General features: G+C 43.9%; 2 protein-coding genes across 3 annotated transcripts in view; both read left to right on the top strand.

Moving 5' to 3' along the window:
• TMEM132B (transmembrane protein 132B) overlaps positions 1 to 23022 on the top strand; it is a 353049-nt gene extending 330027 nt beyond the window's left edge. For both annotated transcript variants that reach the window (XM_083418176.1, XM_083418175.1), the window contains 4 exons: positions 9903 to 10108; positions 15033 to 15306; positions 18423 to 18614; positions 20557 to 23022. In XM_083418176.1, the coding sequence (XP_083274302.1) occupies positions 9903 to 10108; positions 15033 to 15306; positions 18423 to 18614; positions 20557 to 21705 (1821 nt within the window). In that variant the 3' untranslated portion in view covers positions 21706 to 23022. The remainder of the gene's footprint in view (positions 1 to 9902; positions 10109 to 15032; positions 15307 to 18422; positions 18615 to 20556) is intronic.
• The window catches only part of LOC310666890 (uncharacterized protein), a 126124-nt gene that overhangs the window by 2198 nt on the left and 100112 nt on the right, over positions 1 to 23814 (top strand). The window lies entirely within an intron of this gene.

Here is a 23814-nt window from a genome sequence, read left to right as displayed (position 1 = left end):
TTTTAAGAAAAAGGCGCAAGACGTTTCGTCTTGCGAAGCAAGCCCATAGGGAAATCCGTCTTGCGAAGCAACTCAGAAAACGAAAAACTCTTTCGTCTTGCGAGTTTTTCATCTTCCGAGGCATTCGTCTTGCGAGGTACCAGTGTTCTATATGGTGCGTGTAGGTAACATTCATCCAAAAACTCAGGAGATTGCTGTTGATGTAATAAGATTTAGTGCTCTTCTTGATAAAAACGAGTGCCCTTCTTAATAACAACAGTAACAATACTGACTTGTGGTTCCCAAACACAAGACAAAACACAATTCTAACACCAACATCTATTCTCAAAATGCTGTGAATTCACTATTGAAATGTTCAAGGTCACCTTAAACTTATTCATTGCTCCCCCACCCTTTTTATAGTACTTCTTAAAAATATTGGAACAATGAAAATAATATCCTGTTCACCTTTATAATTACGGTTATTACATCTATAGAATGCCTGTCAACCTTTGTACAGTTGAACCAGGAATGGATCAGTTGGGGGTCGCAGGTGGTGGAAGAGATCAACCCCTGTGTTCCTTTGAACTGCATAATCTATTAATATAGACTTCTGAGGCTTTATCCTGAAAGCTGGTAAAAAAGTAAGAAGAAGTTAGTGACTCATTTCTTGGGACCCAACATTAGTAATGCCCATTCTTTGAAACTGTGAACATTCCCAAAATGATAACACTGAACGTCTTCTTCTTCTTCTTCTTCTTCTTCTTCTTCTTTAAAAAAAGATTTTGGGCTGGACTTTAAATGTCTGAGCACTCTAAATATTCATAAATGGGGATGGGGGGGATTCAATTAAATTCACATTTAAAGGCAAGCTTACCCAATTCACACTTTCTGAAACATGGACAGAAATGCAGCCGTCCTTTGAAATTCAAATTTCCCTGGATTTTGCAATAGCAGTTCTCCAGCTGAGTAATGCTTACAAAAATTCATATACTAGTCTTCAGTGTGTATTAAAATGTATATACTAGTGAATATAACTCATATTAGCAAAAGCTTTGCCAAAAATGTGTATGTAAGGCAAAATTGCATACAATTGTGTATATTTTCACTAAAATGTTGATAAATTTTCTTAGTTTTTTAAAAAGTTGCAAACTGATGTCAAAATACAGTAGTACCTCGGGTTACATACGCTTCAGGTTACAGACTCCGCTAACCCAGAAATAGTACCTCGGGTTAAGAACTTTGCTTCAGGATGAGAACAGAAATCGTGCTCCGGCAGCGTGGTGGCAGCAGGAGGCCCCATTAGCTAAAGTGGTACCTCAGGTTAAGAACAGTTTCAGGTTAAGAATGGACCTCTGGAATGAATTAAATACTTAACCTGAGGTACCGCTGTACGGTCTACTAAATTCAAGTCTGGACAAATGAGAAACTGCGAGAAACCAAAACTGCCAGATTCACCCCCTATCCCAACTCATAAATTTACACCATACTAATGGGGAATTTCTAAGTTAAGATGCAGAGCTAAGGGACAAAGTATGCAATCAGTTTTTCCTGAATTGCACTAGTTATTTTTTTAAAAGTCTCATCTGGCTGGCCACTGTGAGAACAGGATGCTGGGCTAGTTGAGCCTTTAGCCCAGGCTTCCTCAACCTCGGCCCTCCAGATGTTTTGAGACTACATTTCTCACCATCCCTGACCACTGGTCCTGCTAGCTAGGGATCATGGGAGTTGTAGGCCAAAAAACATCTGGAGGGCCGAGTTTGAGGAAGCCTGCTTTAGCCTGATCTAGCAGGTCTGTTTATATATTCTTAAAATTGCACTGCTTTTTTTTTTAAGAACACAGTTCTGCTTAGTACATGAGAGGCATTGTGCCTGAATGAAGACTGAACTGAACAATGGGTACATAGGTACAAGTATGTAAGTTTTGATAAATATTCCCAAGCATGATCTACAATTTAGCCTTAACGCGCACACCCCATGCTAATAGGGCTGCAGCTTTGGCCAAGCCCTTCTGGATCTCAAGGCCCTCTCCACCTCCATCCTTGGGCCCCATTCCTGACTATTGGCCCTGGTGTCTGTGTGTGATGGCCTGGGACTCAGGCTCAGACTCGGAACCAGAGGAGTCTCAGTCTGCACCAGATCCTTTGCCTCTGGCGGCATCTGGACCGAGTCTGGGACCTGATTCTGAAGAGCCCCAGTCTGCACAGGTTCCCCTGCAACAAGCACCAGCTGGGCCGAGTCAGGGGCCTGAGCCTGCCCTGGCTCCAGATGCGGGGATGACCTTGTTGCCTTCAGCTGGGCAATCACTTACAGCTGCTCCACTACCAGTTGGGTCAGGGGAGGCTGAGGCGGCCTCTGGGTCTAGTAACCCACCGACGTCTCCCGAGCTGCAGAGACTAAGGTCTGAGAGAAGAAGAGACCTGAGTACTCGCAGGAGGAGTGCTCGCCTTTGGGTGAAACAGGGAGGTGAGTCACCGGGGGATCAGGACCGGCCGTTACCCTGACAAAGATAAAAGGCTGTCGTACCCCACCCCAGGTTGCGGGAGCAACATTGCTGTTTGCTAGAACCTGCCTGAGACCCTGTGCTTGACCTAGCCTGGTTTCCTGCCTTGTGACCTGCCTTGGCCCTGTCGGACTGACTCCTCGTGGAATCCTTGGATTCGGGACCGGACCTGGACTGCGTCGCTTGGGTTAAACCCCGGGCCCAGCACACGATGACTGATAAGAGTTGGAACCCAACCACATCTGGGCACGGACACAGGTCCACCTCAGTTGTGGATGTTCCAAGGATAAGAACATTAGAAGAGCCTGTTGGATCAGACCAATGGTTCATCTAGTCCAGCATCCTGTTCCTACAGTGGCCAACCCAATGGCTGTGGGAAAACCACAAGCAGGATTTCAGCCATCTCCCTTCCCATGATCTCCAGCAATGGGTATTTGAGAAGGGAGCTGAACGACGGACTTTGCCATTGTTGCACATTTGGAAATGAGATTGGATTCAGCAAACCCCGTGTCCCTTTCTGCTTGTACCGTGTCACAAACATCTTGGGGAATCTTTAATCGCCTTAATGAAGGCCATAAATAGGATGAGTGGCTGATATGGCAGATCATAAAGCCTGCACCGAGGGAGCTCTGTTCAAATTCAGATGAGTCTGAGATAATTAAGAAAGCTCAAACTGGGAGAGATAAGTGTCGAGACCTGATCTGAAGGCTTAAGTAACCATTCAACAAGGAGGTAAATTGATATTCTAGGATGGGCCGATATCAAGCAGGTCTAAGCTCTACATTAGTATCTGCTTCCATGTTAGTCCTTAAGTTGTTTTTTTTTAAAAGATATTTATTAAAGGTTTTTTAGTTACAGAAAAAAGTATATATAAAAAAACAGAAAGAATGAAAAATTTAACAAACAATACATCAAAGATAAGAAAAAGAAAAAAAGATAAAGAAAAAAGAACAATACATCAAAACAGCATAATAACGAAGGAAAAAACACACATCCAAATTCCATGTCATTATCTTTCATTTACTTGTTTCCTTGACTTCCTCACACCTCCCTTTTTTGTATTCTAGTTCAAATTAGCTAATTCAGCAAATCCTTTCCCTCTTTCTCAATTTTTTGTTCTATAATTTGTCTTAACATAATCTAACTTTAAATTTTCCACTATAGCCCATTAACAATCAGTTTTTGCTTAATTCTTTATGACATTTCTGCTAAAACCATATAACTTCATTCCAGTATTCTTCTAACATTCATTAATTTTGCAATATTTCTGTAAATATACTTTAATTTTTTTCCAATCTTCTTCCATCAACTCTTCTCCCTGGTCTCGGATTCTGCCAGTCATGTCCGCCATTTCCATGTAGTCCATCAGCTTCATCTGCCTCATGTTAGTCCTTAAGTTAATCAGGATCACTTTTAGCCAGAAGTATCAAAAGGGGAGTCCCATCCAGTGCCATCTAACATTTGTTCCATGCTTATAACTATGAGATGAGGAGAGAAATTAGATTCAATTTGCCAGTGCTTTTTTCTGGGGGGACGCAGGGGTACACATACCCCTAAACATTTTGTGAATCTAAGTTTGGCCTCATTGAGGGGCAGGAGTTCAATATGAGTAGGAAAACGAGAGTACCCCTAAACATTTTTTAAAGAAAAAAAGCACTGCAATTTGCATTTAATATCAAATCTGTGCTTTCTGAAACCATTCTTTAAAATTTGCAGTTCTTCAACTTTACCAATGCAGTTTTCTAACCAATGTTAACAGAAGTGGAAAATGTGTGTAAAAATGAACATATTAGTGAAAATAACATACAAAAGTGCAATACAGTGGTACCTCGGGTTACAGACGCTTCAGGTTACAGACTCCGCTAACCCAGAAATAATACCTCGGGTTAAGAACTTTGCTTCAGGATGAGAACAGAAATCATGCTCCGGCAGCGTGGCGGTAGCAGGAGGCCCTATTACGTAAAGTGGTGCTTCAGGTTAAGAACAGTTTCAGGTTAAGTACGGACCTTCGGAATGAATTAAGTACTTAAACCGAGGTACCACTGTATATTGCGATAAAGTGCTTACAAAAATGTGTTTATTAGGAGAAAAATACACGAAGGAGCTGAAGAACTTTCATGAAGATTTTAAATACACACACACACACAAACTGCTGCAAACTGCTGCAGGAATGTGGGAATTTAAGACAGGAAAGAAAGAGAAAATGAGGGAACCAACGTTGACAGATCCTTACATCCCTACTTGTAAGGATTACATCAATCCTTCACTGAGTAGCACCTCTCTGGAACTCCCTGCTCATTGATATTAGGCAGACATCTTCACTGTATTGTTTTTTGTGCCTCCTAAAAGCATTGTGTTCAGATAAGCCTTCCCAGACATGTACTTTTCTTTTATGATGTTTATTTTTAAAACAGCTGATTTTACTTAAATTGTGCTAAATCTTAGGTTAGCTTGTTTTTAATGTTTGGTTTTGTCAGTATTTCCTTAAAGGAATGTTTTACATTCTGTGCATACTGTTGTAGAGGTTTTTGATGATTACATCCAGTTAATTAAAATAATTAAAAATCCAGTCAACATTAATGCTGCTGCCGCCACGCTAGCTTAAGAGCCCAGTAAAAGGCTGGAGCTGTGTGGAATAATTATCAGTTTAAAATTTTCAAACAAAAGCGAGCAAATTCTTTTAATGGGGGGAAAATGTGTGTGAATATTCTCGTTTTGGTGATCCTATTCAGCATTATAGCTTTCTCATTATTTCCTCGTCCTTCTTCTTTCTGGGTTCATCACCTATGTGATCGCTGTCAATCAGGGATCCTGTACTGAATGGTGTGGTGTCACAAAGATACCTAGTCAATCACCATGGGTTCTGTGATGACGTGGCTGAGAATAAATGAAGGCAATGTAAATGAAGAAATGAATATTTACACAAGTGGTTTTGCAGGGCTAGGAGAGAAATTGCTGGGAAAGGGAAAGGCATTTTTCAGAGCTCTGAAAATCTCAAAAGCTGTCAGTAGCTTTGCTTTGGTTCCGTAAAACATAACTCATGGCTGACTTATCTTGCATTTCCATTACAACAATGGGTCAACAAGGCAATGATTCATGCAAGCAATGAAACATTGCAGTATATTAGCAGCCTGTAGCTGGGAAATTCCAACTCACATCGCTCCCCCATCAATGGACCGTGCAAAAATCTCCCCTTTCCCCGCCCCAATGCCTCTCCTTTCTCCTCATTCAACCTTCTTGCCTGTCTCTGCCCTCTTCTGTACACTGCCAGTTTCCACAGTGGATCTTTGAATGAGTACCTTTTCTTTCATCTCACACCTTAAAGAACATATCATTACAGGATGGGAGAAATTAATTTGGTCCTCATTTTACAGTGAACCAACCCAATCTGATGTTCCCCAAACTCAATATTTGGGTTGGACTGCAACTCCCAGCTGAATTGTACATTTCTCTGGATTTCGCCATGGCTTTCCAATGCACAAAAGGGTGCACACAGAAATATGCATTTTATGTAATTGCAAAAGAAGTGCTCAAGATGCACATGTTCTTGGTGAATGCATTGAAGATTTACATGCACACAGGTCTACTGAGGACTGAGCATGCTGTGTGGCCACAGAACATCTCTGGCTGGTTAGAACGCTGAACCTGAGCAATGGTTACTCACCACAATACCTGTGTTCTATACCTGTTGTCAGAGGCCTCATGTCTCAGAATCCCAGTTGTTGGGAATCACAACTGGGGATAGGGCTGTCGCTCTCAGGTCCTTTTGTGGGCTTCCCATAAGAATTTGATCAGCCACTGACAGTACTGGATGCTGGTCCAGAATGGGCCATTTGCCCAATCCAACAGGCTCATACTTTTTAATGATTGCATTCTGCATTGCAACATTACCACATCATTGTGATGATGTGGACAGAAAAATAGAACAATCAAGTCATTTCCCCATCCGTTCTTAAACTTGTAAATAATTCTAGAGGTTTAACTGCCTGGCCTGCAGGCATCAAGTCAGACACCATCCCATTGAAAAGGACTCTGAATGCCTTGCTATTGTGTGAGATTTTCATTGCTTAATATTAATTGTGGCCTTAGCAAAAGGGATAATTAGCTACTTCAGAGCAAAGCAACTGCACTTTGCCATCGCCACTGCCATAATTTTAAATGGCAAAAGTAAGCTAATGGGAAACCTTTTGCTGAGTGGACAACTACTAGATCAGGGTAGCCAACCCCTTTCTAGCTCATGGACCATAATTCCTGTTGACCAACCCAATGTGGACCACGTATCAGCAACGGTGCTGCATCTCTTGTGCTGAGGACCTAAAAGCTGCTATGGAAATTCCCAATGTTGTTTGTATACTTTATTTGTTGCTGCCACTACCAAAAATCTTGAGCCTGGACAGGCGACACTAACAAGTATTGGGTGGGGAAATCAGGTCTGTGGTCCAGAGATTTTCTACCCCTGTACTTAGAGAGAGAGATATATATAAATTTGATTGGCTTATAGTCTGTATATGTATCAGTTAAACATCTTGGAAGCTGGAGCTGCCTGTGGAGTTATCCAGTTGTACCACTCGTTCTGTCTCGTTTGCACATCACTCGCATTGCTTAAAAAGTAAAAATAAAACACACCTGCGTCCCACTGGTAAAGTAAAAAAGGTACTTTATTTCCAGTTGCTTCATATGCACAATGGCAGCTTTTGATTCTTCACTATATGACTGGAGCAACTTTCGTGGCATCCTCACGCAAGAAAGAGGGAGGAGAGAGAGAGAATGAACATGAGGAAGCATTGATGTTTAGTGGGAAACCACAAAGTGTATTTCCCCTTACTTTCTGTTAGGGTTCTGTTAGGGTTGTTTATACCCAACCTGTGCTAAATGAGAGGATTTTTAAAAGAACGAAAAGAGATTCTGATCATTCATTTTCTAGTACGTAAAGTGAAAAATTGCAAATACATAGCAAACACCATGTTATGCCTAACAGAAAACACATTATTGTTGTTTTGGTGCAATTCATTTTATTTCATGCCTTTTGTACATCTGTATAAATGATGGATGGGTTAAAAATATTTCAATTAAATAAAAATGCATAAAGAAATGCATAAAGAAACAAACAGGTTCACCACAAATCCAGCTTTTAATTAATACAATTCAAGGAAATGCAGGCCAGGTCTGGAGGCTCCATTTTCCTCCCTAGACATATATGAATGGAGTTATGGTTTGGTGATTCCAGACAATTATGCTTTACACTCCCAAGTTTAGAGAATGCATTATGACTCATTAAAGGACCGTTGTCTGGCACCACGTTTTTTACTGTCCTTATATTTTTAAAAGGAGAGGTGGATGGTTCTGTTTTATGATTCTCAGAATGCTCTTCTTCCTCCCCTCCAGCATATGCCTCTTCCTTTAAGTAAGCTGTAAATACAACACTTGATCCTTGTCAACTCTGAAATTCTTATAGATTGCTGTGTTTCTGTTAGAAAGGCTGGCAGTGTGATTGCCTAACACCACTAAGAGATTGCTGTTTTTCTCATCATTTTCTATGGAGAAGCAGAACTGCCCCCAAGTTAAGAGATAATTCAAACCAGGGGTCACCAGCATGGTCCTCTATAGATGTTGTGGATCACAATCCCCGCCATTACTGATGGGTATACTAGCTGGAGTTGTAGTCCAAAACATCTGGAAGGCACTACATTGGGAACCCCTGATCCAAGCTGTACAATAGCCATGGTTTTCAAAATAAGCATAAAAACATAAGAATAGACCTGCTGGATCAGACCAAAGGTCCATCTAGTCTGGCATTCTGCTTTCCACAGTGATCCACCTGGTGCTTCTGAGAAGCCTACAAACAGGGCATGAGCACAATATTCCTATTCTGTTATTAATCAGCAGCTGGTATTTGGTACCGCTCAAAATGGAGGCTGCACAAAGCTCGATTTGTAGTCATCCTACATGTATTTATGGAAGATGAAGCCCATGAGTTTATAACTTCATATGGTCGCATAGGCCATTGGTAGCCAACATGGTGCCTTCCAGGTGGTGTGAAACTATAGATCTCATCACCCTGACCATTAGCCAGGTTGGCTGGCTGATGGGAAATGGGGTCCAACAACATTGGAAGGGCACTATCTTCTAAAGTATGCTGCATGGGTGGCGCTGTGGGTTAAACCACTGAGCCTAGGACTTGCTGATCAGGTCGGCGGTTCAAATCCCCGCAATGGGGTGAGCTCCCGTTGCTCAGTCCCGGCTCCTGCCAACCTGGCAGTTTGAAAGCACGTCAAAGTGCAAGTAGATAAATAGGTACCGCTCTGGCGGGAAAGTAAACGGCGTTTCCGTGTGCTGCTCTGGTTCACCAGAAGCGGCTTAGACATGCTGGCCACATGACCTGGAAGCTGTACTCCAGCTCCCTCGGCCAATAAAGCGAGATGAGCGCCGCAACCCCAGAGTCGGCCACGACTGGACCTAATGGTCAGGGGTCCCTTTACCTATCTTCTAAAGTAGTGGATTATCCCCACATCTTGTGGCAATAAATTCAATAAATTTATTTTGAGCACCATCATGATGCTGATATGATAGAAGGGACGTGAACATGTTCTAGCTCTGGGATACTCATTCCACATTGATCCATCTGCCAGAGAACTCCAGCACAATGTAGATGATTTGGAGGCATACTTTTAGGTGCATAGTCACTGTAGGCCCATTGGACCTCATCATTGTCCCATGTGAGGGTAGAGTATAAGCTGGAGTACACTCCACAGGGCCAATCTTGTCTCCTCCAGATTTTGTGGACAGCAGCTCCCAGAAGCCTCAGCCAGCATGGCCAAAGGTTAGGGATACTGACAACGGGTTTTAATTCACCAACATCTGGAGGGCACCAGACTGGCTACTCCATCCTTATAGTATCTTCATCTGCAGTTTGCAACCCTAGGAGATTATATGGCCTAGACCATCTCTTATCTTATACTTTCCTGTGGCTGCACATTGGAGGTAAAGTTCATCAATGGTAGACAAGAGGCCTATCAAAGAGGTTCTTTGCAATCAGTGAGTGCCTCATCAAGGATCCCTGATATGAAAAAAACCATAGTTCCTTGGATCACAGTTTGGAAACCGTTTTCATAGATCAGTTCGCAAAGTTGAGTAGCTACCTGCTTTAATATACCCACCAAACCAAGCCCTAGATGTGAATCCATTCACTTTGCTACTCTCCTGGTAACGGGGAGACTAGCAAGGACAGTAGATTAACAACTATGGAAATGATGCAAGCACTGAGGAGAAAAGCTAGTACACCTTGTTGGGGAAATGTTTGGTTACTTGCTTGGTTGAAACCCACAGCTGTTATCTTGCAGAAGAGTCTTTAGAAACCCAGAGTCAACTCTATTTCCTTTTGTAGTAATTAACGGACTTTGCTTGTTTGATGTTTCTGAAGGTTTCAGACAACTGCGATGCCATCTTTGTTAATGGGAAGGAAATGAAAAGCAAAGTGGACACCATTGTGAACTTCACGTACCAGCATTTTACCACCCAGCTAGAAGTCACCGTCTGGGTTCCACGACTTCCTCTTCAAATAGAGATCTCCGACACAGAACTGAGTCAGATCAAAGGCTGGAGGATCCCTGTGACCTCCAACAAAAGGTACCAGCATCATGCCTTAAAAATGGCTCTTGAGAGCAACACAGACAAGCCATGTAGTTCAGCATCCCCATTTAAGTAAATGAAGATTGCATGCTAGGACAGGAGTGGCTGACCACTGGTAAGCTGGACAAATGTGACCCTCTTGGCATCTTTGTCTGGCACTCAAGACTCTCCCTAGGTAGGGATGGATGGTTTCATTATAGTCTACTTCATCCCACTTCTACATGGGGATGGTATCTGTCCCATTCCGTTTCCATGCAGATTTTAAAGGAAAAATCCCTGCCCCACGTTTGTTTAGCACTACAACTGTATGTACTGATAAAATAACAAGGCAAAATTGATGCCATTGAACCTACAATTACAGTGCAATGCTTTTTGGTGGTGTTTTACTGTTGTGCATGTGTACTCTGTAGTGGCAAAACACCACACAGATAATGCAACCAAACATGCAATCTCCTCCAACTTGGTTGATTGCAGAGAGGGCTTTTTAAAAATAAATAAATAAATAAATAAAAAATAAAAATCAGTTCACACAAATGGCACATGCAGATTGGTAATGACAGGGCGTGTGAAACTCACAAATGATCTGAAGGAACTGGAAAAGGCAGTGAACAGTCAGTACACAGGGCCCTTCCCAACATAAGAAATAACAAGGGAGGATGTTTAAAGCATTAGTTCCGTTTTTGAATCTTAGATGAAAAATGTGGGGAGTTTCAGAAGCACCCCTAAAATGTGTGTTGAGATTAAAACAGGCAAGAAGCATCTTTGTCCATCTGGCCCACTATTGTCTCCTGCAGAGATGAGGAGCCCATGGTCCATTCAAGCCACATCTTTACAGTTACTGGTTCCGCATCCTTGTCTATTCCAATTGCAATAATTCTCCAGTATCACAGGAATGAGTCTTCCCCATCACCAGCTGCTGATCCTTTTCTTTTAACTGGTGATGCTGAGGCTTGAACCATGTGCTCTGCTACCAAGCCACGATTTCTCCTCCATTAGATGCTGGCCAAAAGAGTGAACCAACAGAACATGTGCCAAACGCGACAGGAACTTGAGAGTATTTTTAACAGTTATCATTGGCATTGGCAAAAAAAGAAAGAACAAGCCCATTCTTCTGCTGAGTTAAGTGCCTCATCCGGTTGCCTCCCTGTTCACCATATTGTTGGGAGTTTGCTTGCGCAAATGTCTGCTGAATCGTTCATGGCGATAGATCCATTTGAGGAATAAACCTGCCATCGCAGACGCGGCAGGTCACGCCTTCAGCAGCCATTAGCCCAGTGCGAACATTCTGCCTGTCAGCTCATTATGCCGCGTGCTAAAAATTTAACCCCCCAGGTGTCTAGTTCATATTTATTGGGCCAGCTGAAGTGAATTGAACGGCCCAAGTAGCTTCGCTGTTTGCAAGCTGGCAAGCCATTCTCGCCAGCAGCTATTCAGATTACCGCAGAGCCACTGGGCACCTATTTAGCAATTCATTTCTTCTTCTTTTTTTTAGGAAGGGGGTGGAATGGCAAAGCTGTTTGCTGTGAAAATTTGCAGCCGGTTGCCTGCACCATGGCCTGCCAGCCATTGTTTTTGGATGCGTGCGACAGCTCATGCTTCCAATAGAGCTGGCGAAAGTTTGTTTATAAGTAACTTAATCGCATGGGTGACTTGAATAGGGGCGGCCATTTCTTCTTGTGGCAAGAATGCAGTGGAGGTCGGTTTATTAGGGCTAATGGGGCACATCCTCACCAACCTCTGCCTGCCCTGCCTGCCTTCTTATTTGCAATCAATCCAGGTGGTGGCGCTGCCTATAGGCTCTCTCCTCCTCAGTCTCTGGGTCCTTAGAAGCACTGAGCTGTAGAGATGGAAGGGGCCAAAAGGACAATCTAGTCCACCCCCTGTAGGAATCACAGGTAGAGAATCAGGGACAGATGACCACCCATCCTCTGTTTAAATCCTGAACTGAATTCAGCTGATTCATGTGGATCCAGGCTTGAGATGAGTTGTTTGGAGACAGTCCCAAGTCACCCCAGGTTGGGCAGGGCCACTGAGAGATCCAGAGCTTTCAGGGGGTAATGAGTCAGGTGGGAAGGTTCTAGGGGTCTGCTTTGCAAGTGTGTTCACCACAGAGAATGCATTGGGGAAGCAGACCTCAGCAGGATTGAACCCTCCTCCTGCTGAGGGGAGGATTCAGTCCTGAGGGGTGCAGAGCGCTCCTTTTCAAGTGCTTTCCCCACAGGGCACAGCCTTAAATTATCACAGCTGAAGGGCACATTCCACCCAGGGGCAAGTGTCAGGAAGGGCACGTCAGGGCCAATATTGCAAGGGGTCTCTTGGAGACCATTCTGAGGACTGGATAGAGAGGTTTATGGGACATCGTTTGACCCTGGGTCCTGAGGTTCCCTACATGTGATGTAGAAGGTTCAGTCTCTGGCACCTCCAGGAGAAAAAACCCCTGCTTAAGACTTTGGGAAACTGCAGTCAGTGTATACCAGCCCCCTCCAACCTGCTGCCCTCTAGATATTTTATGCTACAGTTCCCATCAGCAAAGTGCACCATGTTCTTTTAGACAACACTGAGCTAGATGGATGAACAGTATGATAGGGCAGCTTCCTGCGTTCATTGGAATGGGCCTCCAACCAGGTTCTCTCTCAGGAAGCAACATTGAGATTCTTGGGCACTGTGCCATTGATAGCACCCATTGATTGGTCTGCCCGCCGCTTCCTTGAATGGGAAATTAATAAAAATGTAATAAGGAAGTGAGGATCTGGATCCCTTGTGAATATATCTGGGGAGATAATAAAAACCCATCTGGAGAAATATGGCTCATCATACTGATCCATAGATAGATGGGCAGCAGGAAGGGGGAGAGAGACTTTTATCCTTATTTGCAGTAGATGGGAGAATCATAATTTAATCTGGGTATGTGCCACTATCAATATGAGCGGCCCACTCTTCCAGATGGAAATCTGCTCTCCAGATAGGTGTGCTCTCATGACTAATCTACTGCATGGAACCCTTGAGCGGCACTCGGTTAATAGAAAAACCGGCTTGTGAAATGAGCAGTCGAAAAGCCCACAATCGCAGCAAATGAAAGGAATAAATATAAATTAAAGTCAAATAAGAGTGGGGAGAAGGGGAGGAAAGTCCAGGCAGGCAGAGACCGATGTTCTTAACAAGAACATTTATTTTGATTCATTATGCAGCTGGAAAATAATTATCCCCTTGTTGAAGTTCATGCATTACCTCTGCGGGTGGAGCGTTGGGTGGGAGGAAGTGATTTTTGTTCATTTCTTCTAAGGGCCGCTTAGTGAGTCTTTTGACGTATGTTGAAATGATGCCCTTTGGATCTCTTATATGTAACAGGGCTAAAGAATGCCTGTGCGCCTTTCTCTTGTCACCTGCAAGCCCTCCTAACCATCAGCCGAACTGCTGAGACATAATGGAATGCCTGCAAACATTCTGCAGCCACTCAAAGACTGAGAATGAGTCACTGGATGTTGAAAACGAGGGTGGGGCAATTGGTGGTGGAAGGGCTCCAAAAATGAGGGATAGCATGGGCTGAGAAGAATTTCTAACCATGTCCTCTCCTGACCACGAGGATCATGCTCTGTGGAGCAAAATAAATCCCCGAGGGTGGCTAAGTCATGCAGAAGGCAGGCATGGGCTGGAGCTGCAGGACCTTGGGTAGCTCTAAGAAAACAACTTGCTCCAACAAGATATGGAACTCAGTGCAGGGGTTTGATCTCTTGTGCTGCCTACTTCCCAATGGATGGTGAATTTTAATATGGTTGTCCTCTTGCCTGGACCCTAGCACCCTTGTCACTTATTAATCAGTTCCCGCATTGTACTCTTTCCCCCAAGGGGCCTAAAAATATCCTAGTCCCAGGCTTAGAGGCACAGAAAGGTTTACTCACAGAGGCAGCACCTTTGTAAATACATTGGCTGAGTCCAAGTGGTGCAAATTCTACACAACTGCAGTAATCAGCTGTGTGAGGAAGGGGTGGAAAACCTCTTTCAGCACCAGGACCTAACTCCTTCCTGGGAAACCTTATGGGGACCACACATCATTGGTGGGGCAGGTGAGAGGCAAAAAAGTGGGCAGGCCCTCAGAGAACAATGAGCAAAGCCAGCAAGGTGACTCTTACTGTGTATAGTAGAGAAGAACACTTGAGGAGAATGAAGAGCAAGTCCAGTGAAGGCTTAGAGAGGGGGCATGGCCTGAGAAAGAGCCAAACCTCCAAGAGATAGGTGTAGGGTGCCCACATTAAGTTCACAAGCCTGGTGTGAAGCTATGTACCCACAGATCCAGAGCCAGCTCAAGACATTTTGGCACCTGAGGTGGCACCTGAGGTGAACCACAACATGATACCTGCCAGTCAGGGACAAAGGGGCAAGTGGAGATGTACATCAGGTGCAAAGTGAGAATAAAGAACAAACAAGGATGAGAGGAGACTAACTTCGGTGAACCCTGTGAGGTCTATGTGTTGGAGGGGCCAAATGATGCCCAATGCTGATAATATAGGCATTTCATAAATTGTGTTTATTTATTTTATTCAGTTGCTGAGTTATCTAATAAGAACTATTCTCTAGACAAAGTGCACAGTACAATAAAGTGATTTAAATAAACGGTGCAGCAACTCGGTGGAACCTTAACGAATCAGTAAATCCAACCCAGCAGAAGATGAAATCCTGCACAGATAAAACCCAACACAGCCTCAGATGGAAAAACCAGGGTTGTATCTATCTAAGTTCTACCCAGAGAAAGCGCACTGAAGTTAGTGAACCTCCATTAGGCACTCCCGTTCATTTCAATGGGTTTTCCCCTGGATACAGCCTTTAGAATTTGCAATATTCAAAATGAACAGAGTACAGTTGTATGGCAAGAACAACCGCAACCTAGTACCTTCTTGTGTGTGTTTCTGTGTGTGTCCTACAGGCCCACACGCGACAGCGATGAGGATGAAGATGATGAGAAGAAAGGCCGAGGCTGCTCCCTGCAGTACCAGCATGCCATGGTACGAGTCCTCACCCAGTTTGTGACAGAATCATCCGATTTGGGAGGCCAGCTGACCTACATGCTTGGCTCCGAGTGGCAGTTTGACATTACGGACCTTGTGGCCGACTTCATGAAGGTGGAGGAATCCAAAGTAGCCAAGTTACAAGATGGCCGGGTTCTGATTGGTCGTGAGCAAGGAATCACAACAGTTCAGGTACAAAGTAAGGCTGAGTGTCAAGGGAAACATGAATGTGGGCTGCACAAGGTTACTGGTAGGTGGATTTGTAGCTCGTTGACGGACTGAACCCAAAGAGTACTCACTAATGGATCCTAATCATCCTGGAGAGAAAAAGTGATAAGAGGGTTGCCGCAGGGTTCTGTCCTGGGCCAATTGTTGTTCAATGTCTTTATAGATGACTTGGATGAAGGAAATGAGGGGACGTTCAACCAATTTGCAGATAACACCAAACTGGGAGGGATAGATAATGCCGCAGAAGACAGAAATGGGGTTCAATATGACCTTAAGAGATTGGAGAACTGGGTCCAAACTAACAAAATGAATCTCAATAGGGACAAATGTCAAATTCTACACTTAGGCAGGGTTTTAGTAGACCACAAGCTTAACTTGAGTCAACAGTGTGATGTGGTAGCAAAAGCAGCTAATGCTATTATAGGCTGCATCAACAGAAGTATAGTGTCCAGATCAAGGGACGCAATAAAGGTAAAGGTCCAGTCATGACCAACTCTGGGGTTGTGGCGCTCATCTCGTTTTATTGGCCGAGGGAGCTGGCATTCAGCTTCTGGGTCATGTGACCAGCATGACTAAGCTGCTTCTGGCGAACCAGAGCAGTGCACAGAAATGCCGTTTACCTTCCCGCTGGAGCGGTACCTGTTTATCTACTTGAACTTTGACGTGCTTTCGAACTGCTAGGTTGGCAGGAGCAGGGACCAAGCAACAGGAGCTCACCCCATCACCGGGAATCGAACCACTGACCTTCTGACCGGCAAGTCCTAGGCTCTGAGGTTTAACCCACAGCACCACCCGCGTCCCTCTAAGGGACGCAGTAGTAATGCCCTATTCTGCCTTGGTCAAACCACACTGTGTCCACTTCTGAATGCCAGGTTTTAAGAAAGATGTTGATAGGCTGGAACATGTGCAGAGGAGGCCAACCAAGATGATCAAGGGTCTGGAAACCAAGCCTTATGAGGAAAGGCTGAAGGAGTTGCATACATTCATTTTGGGTAAGAGAAGACTGAGATGAGATATGATAGTCTCTTCAAATATCTAAAGAGCCACCACATGGAACAAGCTTGTTTTTTCCTGCTCCAGAGGCTGTAACCTGAACCAATGGTTTCAGGTTACAAGGAAGGAGATTCCGGCTAAACATCTGGAATAACTTTCTGACAGTAGGAACTGTTTGACACTGGAACAGACTCCCTCGGGAGGTGGTGGACTCTCCTTTGTTGGAAGTTTTAAGCAGAGGTTGGGTGATTAATCAGAAAGCTGCTTTATCTTGAGGAGACACCAAAGCAGAGGCTCAGTCTAGGCATGATGCTACTTAATACTGTGCAGAGACCAAATTGGTCTAGCAAAAGCCATAGTCATAGTTGGCTGCCTACTGTTGGAAAGTGGAAGACAGGTGAGGTGGGATCTTTATTCTATTTCAGCAAGTTAATTCTCATGCCCTATGATATAGTGGTGTTTTCATGCACCAGTCCCTACAACGAGGGCCTCAGTCTCACATATTTGCAGAGAGTTGAAGTTGTTGGACTTTATAAAGAGGCAGACCTCCATATCATCACTAACTTTGGACCATGTTGTTCTGGGGCTGATGGGAATTGAACATTCGGAAGGCACCACAATGGCTCCTCCCACCCTTGTGCATCAGGTGACCAACCTCCAAGGGGGAGCGCTACATTCCATGCCACATTTTAGCATGGACCTATTTTTAACATTCTTAAAATGTGCATATGCTTGTTCTAAACCAGGCATCCCCAACCTTCGGCCCTACAGATGTTTTGGACTACAGTTCCCATCATCCCTGACCACTGGTCCTTTTAGCTAGGGATTATGGGAGTTGTAGGCCAAAACATCTGGAAGGCCGCAGATTGAGGATGCCTGTTCTAAACCATTCCCCCCCCCCAAATGTATGAAGCTATACAGTGAATTTACAGTTTTACAGTGCTTTTTACAGTGTTTTACACTGTTTTAAGTGAATAAAGTGAGCAGTGGGTTTTGTTAGTATGAGTTCCCCAACTTCTTTTCCAACTCTGTTATCCAATTGCCTTTCAAATGGGGATGGGTGGGTGCTGGAGATTGAGCCTTGGCACTTGGTGCATGTGTAGCTGTGCTCTAATAGCATTAAGAGTTAAACATATTTGATGTACCCTACCACAGAGCCTAGGACTTGCTGATCAGAAGGTTGGTGGTTTGAATCCCTGCAACGGGGTGAGCTCCTGTTGCTTTGATCCTGCTCCTGCCAACCTAGCAGTTCGAAAGCACGTCAAAGTGCAAGTAGATACATAGGGACCACTCCGGCGGGAAGGTAAACGGCGTTTCCGTGCGCTGCTCTGGTTCACCAGAAATGGCTTAGTCATGCTGGCCACATGACCCGGAAGCTGTACACCAGCTCCCTCGGCCAATAAAGCGAGATGAGCACCGCAATTCCAGAGTCGGCCATGACTGGACCTAATGATCAGGGATACCTTTACCTTTCCGTTTCCCTGAGATCACTTCCTCAACGAAGGGTAGGTTTAAAATGAAATAACTAACTAACTATGCCCCCCACAACCCCTTGGCTGCTTTCATAGGAATCCACTGTATTTGACTAGCAGAGCAATCCTATGCATGTCTATATCTTTTTATATTGCAAACTGCCCTGTGATCCTCAGTTGAAGGGCAGTATAGAAATTTTAAAACTACTTTTGCCAATATTAATACTCAAATGTAACCCCTATTCAGTTCAATGGGGCTTATTCCCAGTTATGTGTGGCTAGAATTGGAACCCAAGCAGGCAAAAGTGACTAAGAGGGATCTTCATTTTGAAATACAGTTGTACGTTGTTTTGTGAGCGGGATCCGTTCTGGAGCCCTGGACGCTAGCCGAAAAGGACGCATGACAAAGCACCGCTCTGCGCACGCGCTCGGAGCGGTTTGCCAGTACTTCCGGGTTTGTTGCGGATGTTCGACGAAATGGACACTCGGCGAGGCGGACTCAAAACGAGGTACCACTGTATGGCAACCAGTCCCTGGGCACTCATGATGCAGCAACTCCAGAATAGTTTAATGTGAATTGTCATCATCTTTCCTTTCCTTTTGTTTCCCTTAAAGGTCCTCTCACCTCTTTCTGATTCCATTTTGGCTGAGAAGACTGTGATTGTTCTGGAAGACCGGGTGACCATCACAGACCTTGGTGTTCAGCTCGTGGCAGGCTTGTCCCTCTCGCTCCAGACAAGCAAAGGAAACAAGAGGGTGATTGTTTCTACGACATCGGCTTCTGACATTCTTCATTCACCAAAGCAGGTGGGAGATGCAGTGACAAAATTAATGAACAGCACATATTTGCATCGTTTCATCAGCAAATAGGAGACCTAGATAAACCAGATGAGATTAAATGGAGGGTAACCTAAAGGACTAGATGAGGTATCCAGGACCCACTTTTAACCTAAACATGCATTTGGGGACCCATTTCTTAATCCTTTGCTATATTGTTTCATGATGTTAGTGGTCTTGTGGTTACCCACCTTGGATCAGGCTGTCAGACCCTCCAAGTATCCCTACTTTCCCGGGACATCCCTGATTTAAAGAAGCCGTCCCAGTTTCTGATTTGATCCCTGAATGTCCGACTTTTCATTTGGATGTCTCTATTTTCATTGGTGAAATGTTGGAGGGTATGGAGTTTTCTGACCCTCGAGTTGTCTGAAAGCAATCATGTATAGGGAAGGTTTTTTTTAAAAAAATGTTTAATGTTTTATTGAGTTTTTATATATGTTGGAAGCTACCCAGAGTGGCTGGGGCAACCCAGTAAGATGTTGTCGCGAATTCTCTGCGGCACTTTATCAGAAATGCTCAGAGTTCCAGGTTCTTCAGTGCAGTATTTATTTATTGTGAGCTATATATACAAATATCTACAGGCTATAATACATGAGCAGTTCATACAGTCAAACAGAGTACTTGGCTGCACCTTAAGACAAACAGGAAGACCTTTCTATCTCTCTCTCTCTGACCACACTCTTCTACACCACACTTTTACTGCTGGACAGGTTTCCCTTTTAAACCGATGACAGCCAATCAATTGTCAGTACATTACTGCTGAGTCATTCTGACCCAGCACTTCCATAGAAAGTATTGCAGGCTGATTGTACCAGCCAGTTGCATCAGCTAACAAACTCGAGCCTGCAGACTTACTATCTACACAGCATTCTGTGAATCCCAACATATGTGTGGGGTATGAATAGTAACATTATCATGGAATGGGACATCCCTATTTTCATGGGAGAAGTGTTGGAGGGTATGGGCTGTGGCCCACTAAAGAGTCTCAACTCACTGGCTGAAGGCCAGTGGACTAGATGGGCCTTTGGCCTGATCCAGCATGCCTCGTCGTATGCTTTTGTAACCATGATAGATGATGTGATCCAATGGGTAGTAGGAGAAATTAAACTAAGCTAGAGAGGAATGGGGTGGTTGTGTTGTGAGAGTGCTGTTGCACTGACATCCTCCTTTGATATTGCCTCCTACCCACTTTCAGTTCTGGCCCTGGCCACCCTTCTATATGGCCCCCAACAGATTTTCCCTAGGGAATATGGTCCTTGAGGACGGTAAAGGTTGCCCATCCCTGTACTAAGTTATGGGCCCTCCCTCTCTAAAGATCATGGAGGAAAGGTGAAATACATAAATGTGAATATGAAAAATGGGTGAGTGAAATGATTGGATCATGTTTACTGACACATTAAGCCAAAGAACAAGGGGGGAGGGAGGGAAATGCTACTCATTTTCATGTAATTATTTCCAGGCTTCGCAAAAACAGGGTGGGGGAGGAGCCCAACTCATGCGATTTCACTAAATCAGCCGCATGAGTTTAGGAAACAATATTTTGATGGCTAATTTAAGGCCCAGAGTTCAGATTGATTTCATGATGCAGTCTGAAAACAAATGATCTGACCGGTTATATGTGAAATTGATTCTGAGACATTCTGCTAGGAAGAGAATGTTAAAACTAAGCTTTCATTTTTTAAAAAGTTCACTCATTTCAGATGCATTATTTCCCAGCTTGAATTTTGAAAGCTCATAGCGCTGACACATTCAGCTAAGTTATACCCAGAGTACACCTACTGGTTGGTTTCCAATGCTAGTCCTATTCACAACAGACCCGCTGAAATGAACGACTAACTTAGGTTCATTAATTTCGCTTCTTAAAAAAGTTATGACTTCTTTTAAAAAGATGATACATTTTTCTATGTTGTAGGAAGCTGTGGTCAGTGCTTGGATTCTGTTCAGCGATGGCACCGTGACACCCTTAGACATCTACGACACGAAAGATTTTTCTCTCGCCATCACATCCCTGGATGAAATGGTGGTGTCCATCCATCAAAGCCAAGAGGAAGACCAGCCTGTGGTGGTGGCGGAAGGTGAAGGTCAAGGGCCACTCATTAAACTAGAAATGGTGATCAGCGAGCCTTGTCAGAAGTCCAAGAGGAAGAGTAGCTTGGCTGTTGGGAAAGGAAGCATCAAAGTCAAGTTTGGCCAGAAGGATTTGGACCACAAAGGGGACACCAATGACATTGAAGACGTTGAGGCTGATTTTAAAAGCCATGGGAGTAATTCTATAGAGAAGTCATTGGAGCAGGAGAGGTCAGGGCAAGATTGGCCCAAACATGGGGCTTCCATTAATCATGAAGAGGCTACTAACCAAAGCACAACTTCCAAGACTCCTGTTCACCCAAAAACTGCTCAGGGTCAGCTCCAAAATGGTCCAACCTCCTTTACGAGCTTCCCCATACAAGTTGACATTCCAGTGCAGAACAGTCCCAGTGACCTCACTTTGGCTTCCAGAGGTCTAACGGACCTTGAGATTGGCATGTATGCCCTTCTGTGTGTTTTCTGTTTAGCCATATTGGTCTTCTTAATTAACTGTGTGGCATTTGCTTGGAAGTACAGGCACAAAAGGTTTGCCGTCAGCGAGCAAGGCAACATTCCACATTCCCATGACTGGGTGTGGCTCGGGAATGAGGTGGAGCTCTTGGAGAACCCAGTGGACATTTCGCTCCCATCCGAGGAGTGCACAACCATGATAGACAGAGGGATGCAGTTTGAGGAGAGCAATTTCCTCCTCAACGGGAGTTCTCAGAAGAGCCTCCACAGCCAGATCCTTCGGTCTGCTGACTATGGTTGTGAGAACGATATCACAAACGAACCTATCAACCCCCCTGGGCCCAAACGGAAAAGAGTCAAATTCACATCCTATACCACCATCTTGCCAGAGGATGGTGGCCCATACACCAACTCCATCCTCTTTGACAGTGACGATAATATCAAATGGGTATGCCAAGATATGAACTTAGGGGATTCCCAGGAACTTAGAGACTATATGGAAAGGCTGCAAGACAATATGTAAAAAATAATTATTATCTCTCTCTCTAAAAAACTTTATCTTTGTATTCACCTTTATGCCTTCTGTTTTATGGATGATGGAGCACTCAAACCCAGCCAGCAATAGAAGAAGGCTCTCCAAAATATTTGGAGGTCCAGAAATACTAACTTTGCAGTGTTTTGATCAGCTGCAGGAGAAAGCTGGCTTGTTATACCCTGTTCCATCAGGTACAAGGGGATGTGAGCCCCTAAACAGCTACCTACAAATCTTGGAGGTATTGCGCACAACCAGCTATTTTTCATATATCATCTGATACTAGCTAATGCTGATCGAATTGCACCTAGACTCAGAGAAGATGGGTTAGTGTGCCGTGTTACGATGAGCCGTTACTATGGAAAAGGAACCATTTTGTGGGTGGGTGGGTTGATGATTTTTCTAGAAAATATTCTTTGTAAAAGCACAGTAGACATTCCTCGCTTTCAGCTGGAATCTAGGGTCCTTTCAAAGGATCGGAATGAATTGACCTAATGTAATCTGTTTATACAAAATACAGACAGATATATCCTCCTAGGCTTTTGTTTTTTAAAAAAACAAATATTCATCCTTGTGGTTAATTTGTTCAGCTGTATTGTTTATAAAAGCTTTCCTGATTTTATGAACTATTTACATATTTTCATTTGACAGGATTCCCTCCCCAACCCATAGATGTACCAAAGTGTACTGCATTGTTAGGGCTGCAATGTTTAGTCGATAAATCGAATAAAAACCTTGTAAAAGATGACAGTGAAAAAGTGCCCCCAGTAAACTGGGCAGCAGATTATTATTATTATTATTATGGAGAAAAAAATGTAACAGTTTTAAATACAAGTACTTAGAGAAAACATTGCTGATGGGTGCCATTTTTGGAAGGGCACCCCCCTTTTCTCACCCATGGAGCGCACCTCCTAAGTTATGACATGCACAGGTGCCATCTGAAATCAACAACAATGACGATAATACAGCTACTCAATTGCAAATTTATACAGGACTAATCAATTATTCGCTTATTAATTCAAACTCAAACGATTAATCGACTAAAACTTCTTTCGGTCGGGTGACAGCCTTACTTTCTGTGTTAAAAGGGTTTGTTTTGTAGCTGCTTGATATTGTTCCCTAATCCTCCCTCTTTCTTTCTTTTTCTTTCTTTCTTTCTTTCTTTCTTTCTTTCTTTCTTTCTTTCTTTCTTTCTTTCTTTCTTTCTTTCTTTCTTTCGTACATCTCTTTCACTGGAAAATAGAGATCTGTCTTCTTACAGGGAAAATGTACATACAATAATAAAAACCCTGGGGTGGGGGAAAAGAGCTATTCTGGTTTTTGTTTTCATTTTGGAAGGTTTGCAATATCATCATTTCAAAATCCCCAGGTGTCATTTGAAGGTACACGTTGCACCCACCTTCCTGAAGTTAAGCAGGTCTAGGCTGGATCTGGGTCTGGATGGGAGACTAGCAACCTGGGAAATTATAGAGGATAAAAGTTTCAGTGGCTAATAGTCATGATGGCCAGGGATTTTTTTAGCCAGAGCTCACAGGAGCTCATCTCTGGCACCTCTCAGGTGGGCACCATTGCCATTCTAAGAGAAGTAGGGAGAAGTTCATGGTGAGATCCAGCACCTCTTTTTCTAGAAAAATAACACTGATGATGGCTATGCTCTACACTGATGATGGCTATGCTCTGTTTTTGAATCCCAGTTGCTGGAAACAACAACAGGGGAGAGGGAACCACTTTCAGTGGTTTTTCCTTGATAGGAAATGTGTCCTTAAATACTGATTATGCCTCTTGCTTGCCTGGGTTTAGCATAGAGTAAGGACGCGGGTGGCACTGTGGTCTAAACCACAGAGCCTAGGGCTTGCTGATCAGAAGGTCGGTGGTTCGAATCCCCGCGACCAGGTGAGCTCCCGTTGCTCGGTCCCTGCTCCTACCAACCTAGCAACTCTTGCATCCAGTCCCACTTGTCACTGTTTTGTGGCTCTTGAAAGGTTGCCCAAGGAAAGTAACCCTGAGGCTTAAAATTTTTCCCCAGCCCTCGTGTAGACCATATTGAACTAGATGGACCAACAGTGATCTGATTTTGTGTACGTCAGCTTCCTAAACTGG

Source organism: Podarcis tiliguerta (genome assembly GCF_965153285.1).
Source record: "Podarcis tiliguerta genome assembly, chromosome: 16".
Taxonomy (NCBI): domain Eukaryota; kingdom Metazoa; phylum Chordata; class Lepidosauria; order Squamata; family Lacertidae; genus Podarcis; species Podarcis tiliguerta.
The sequence above is the reverse complement of the archived record's forward strand: the minus strand, read 5'-3'. Positions and strand labels throughout refer to the sequence as shown.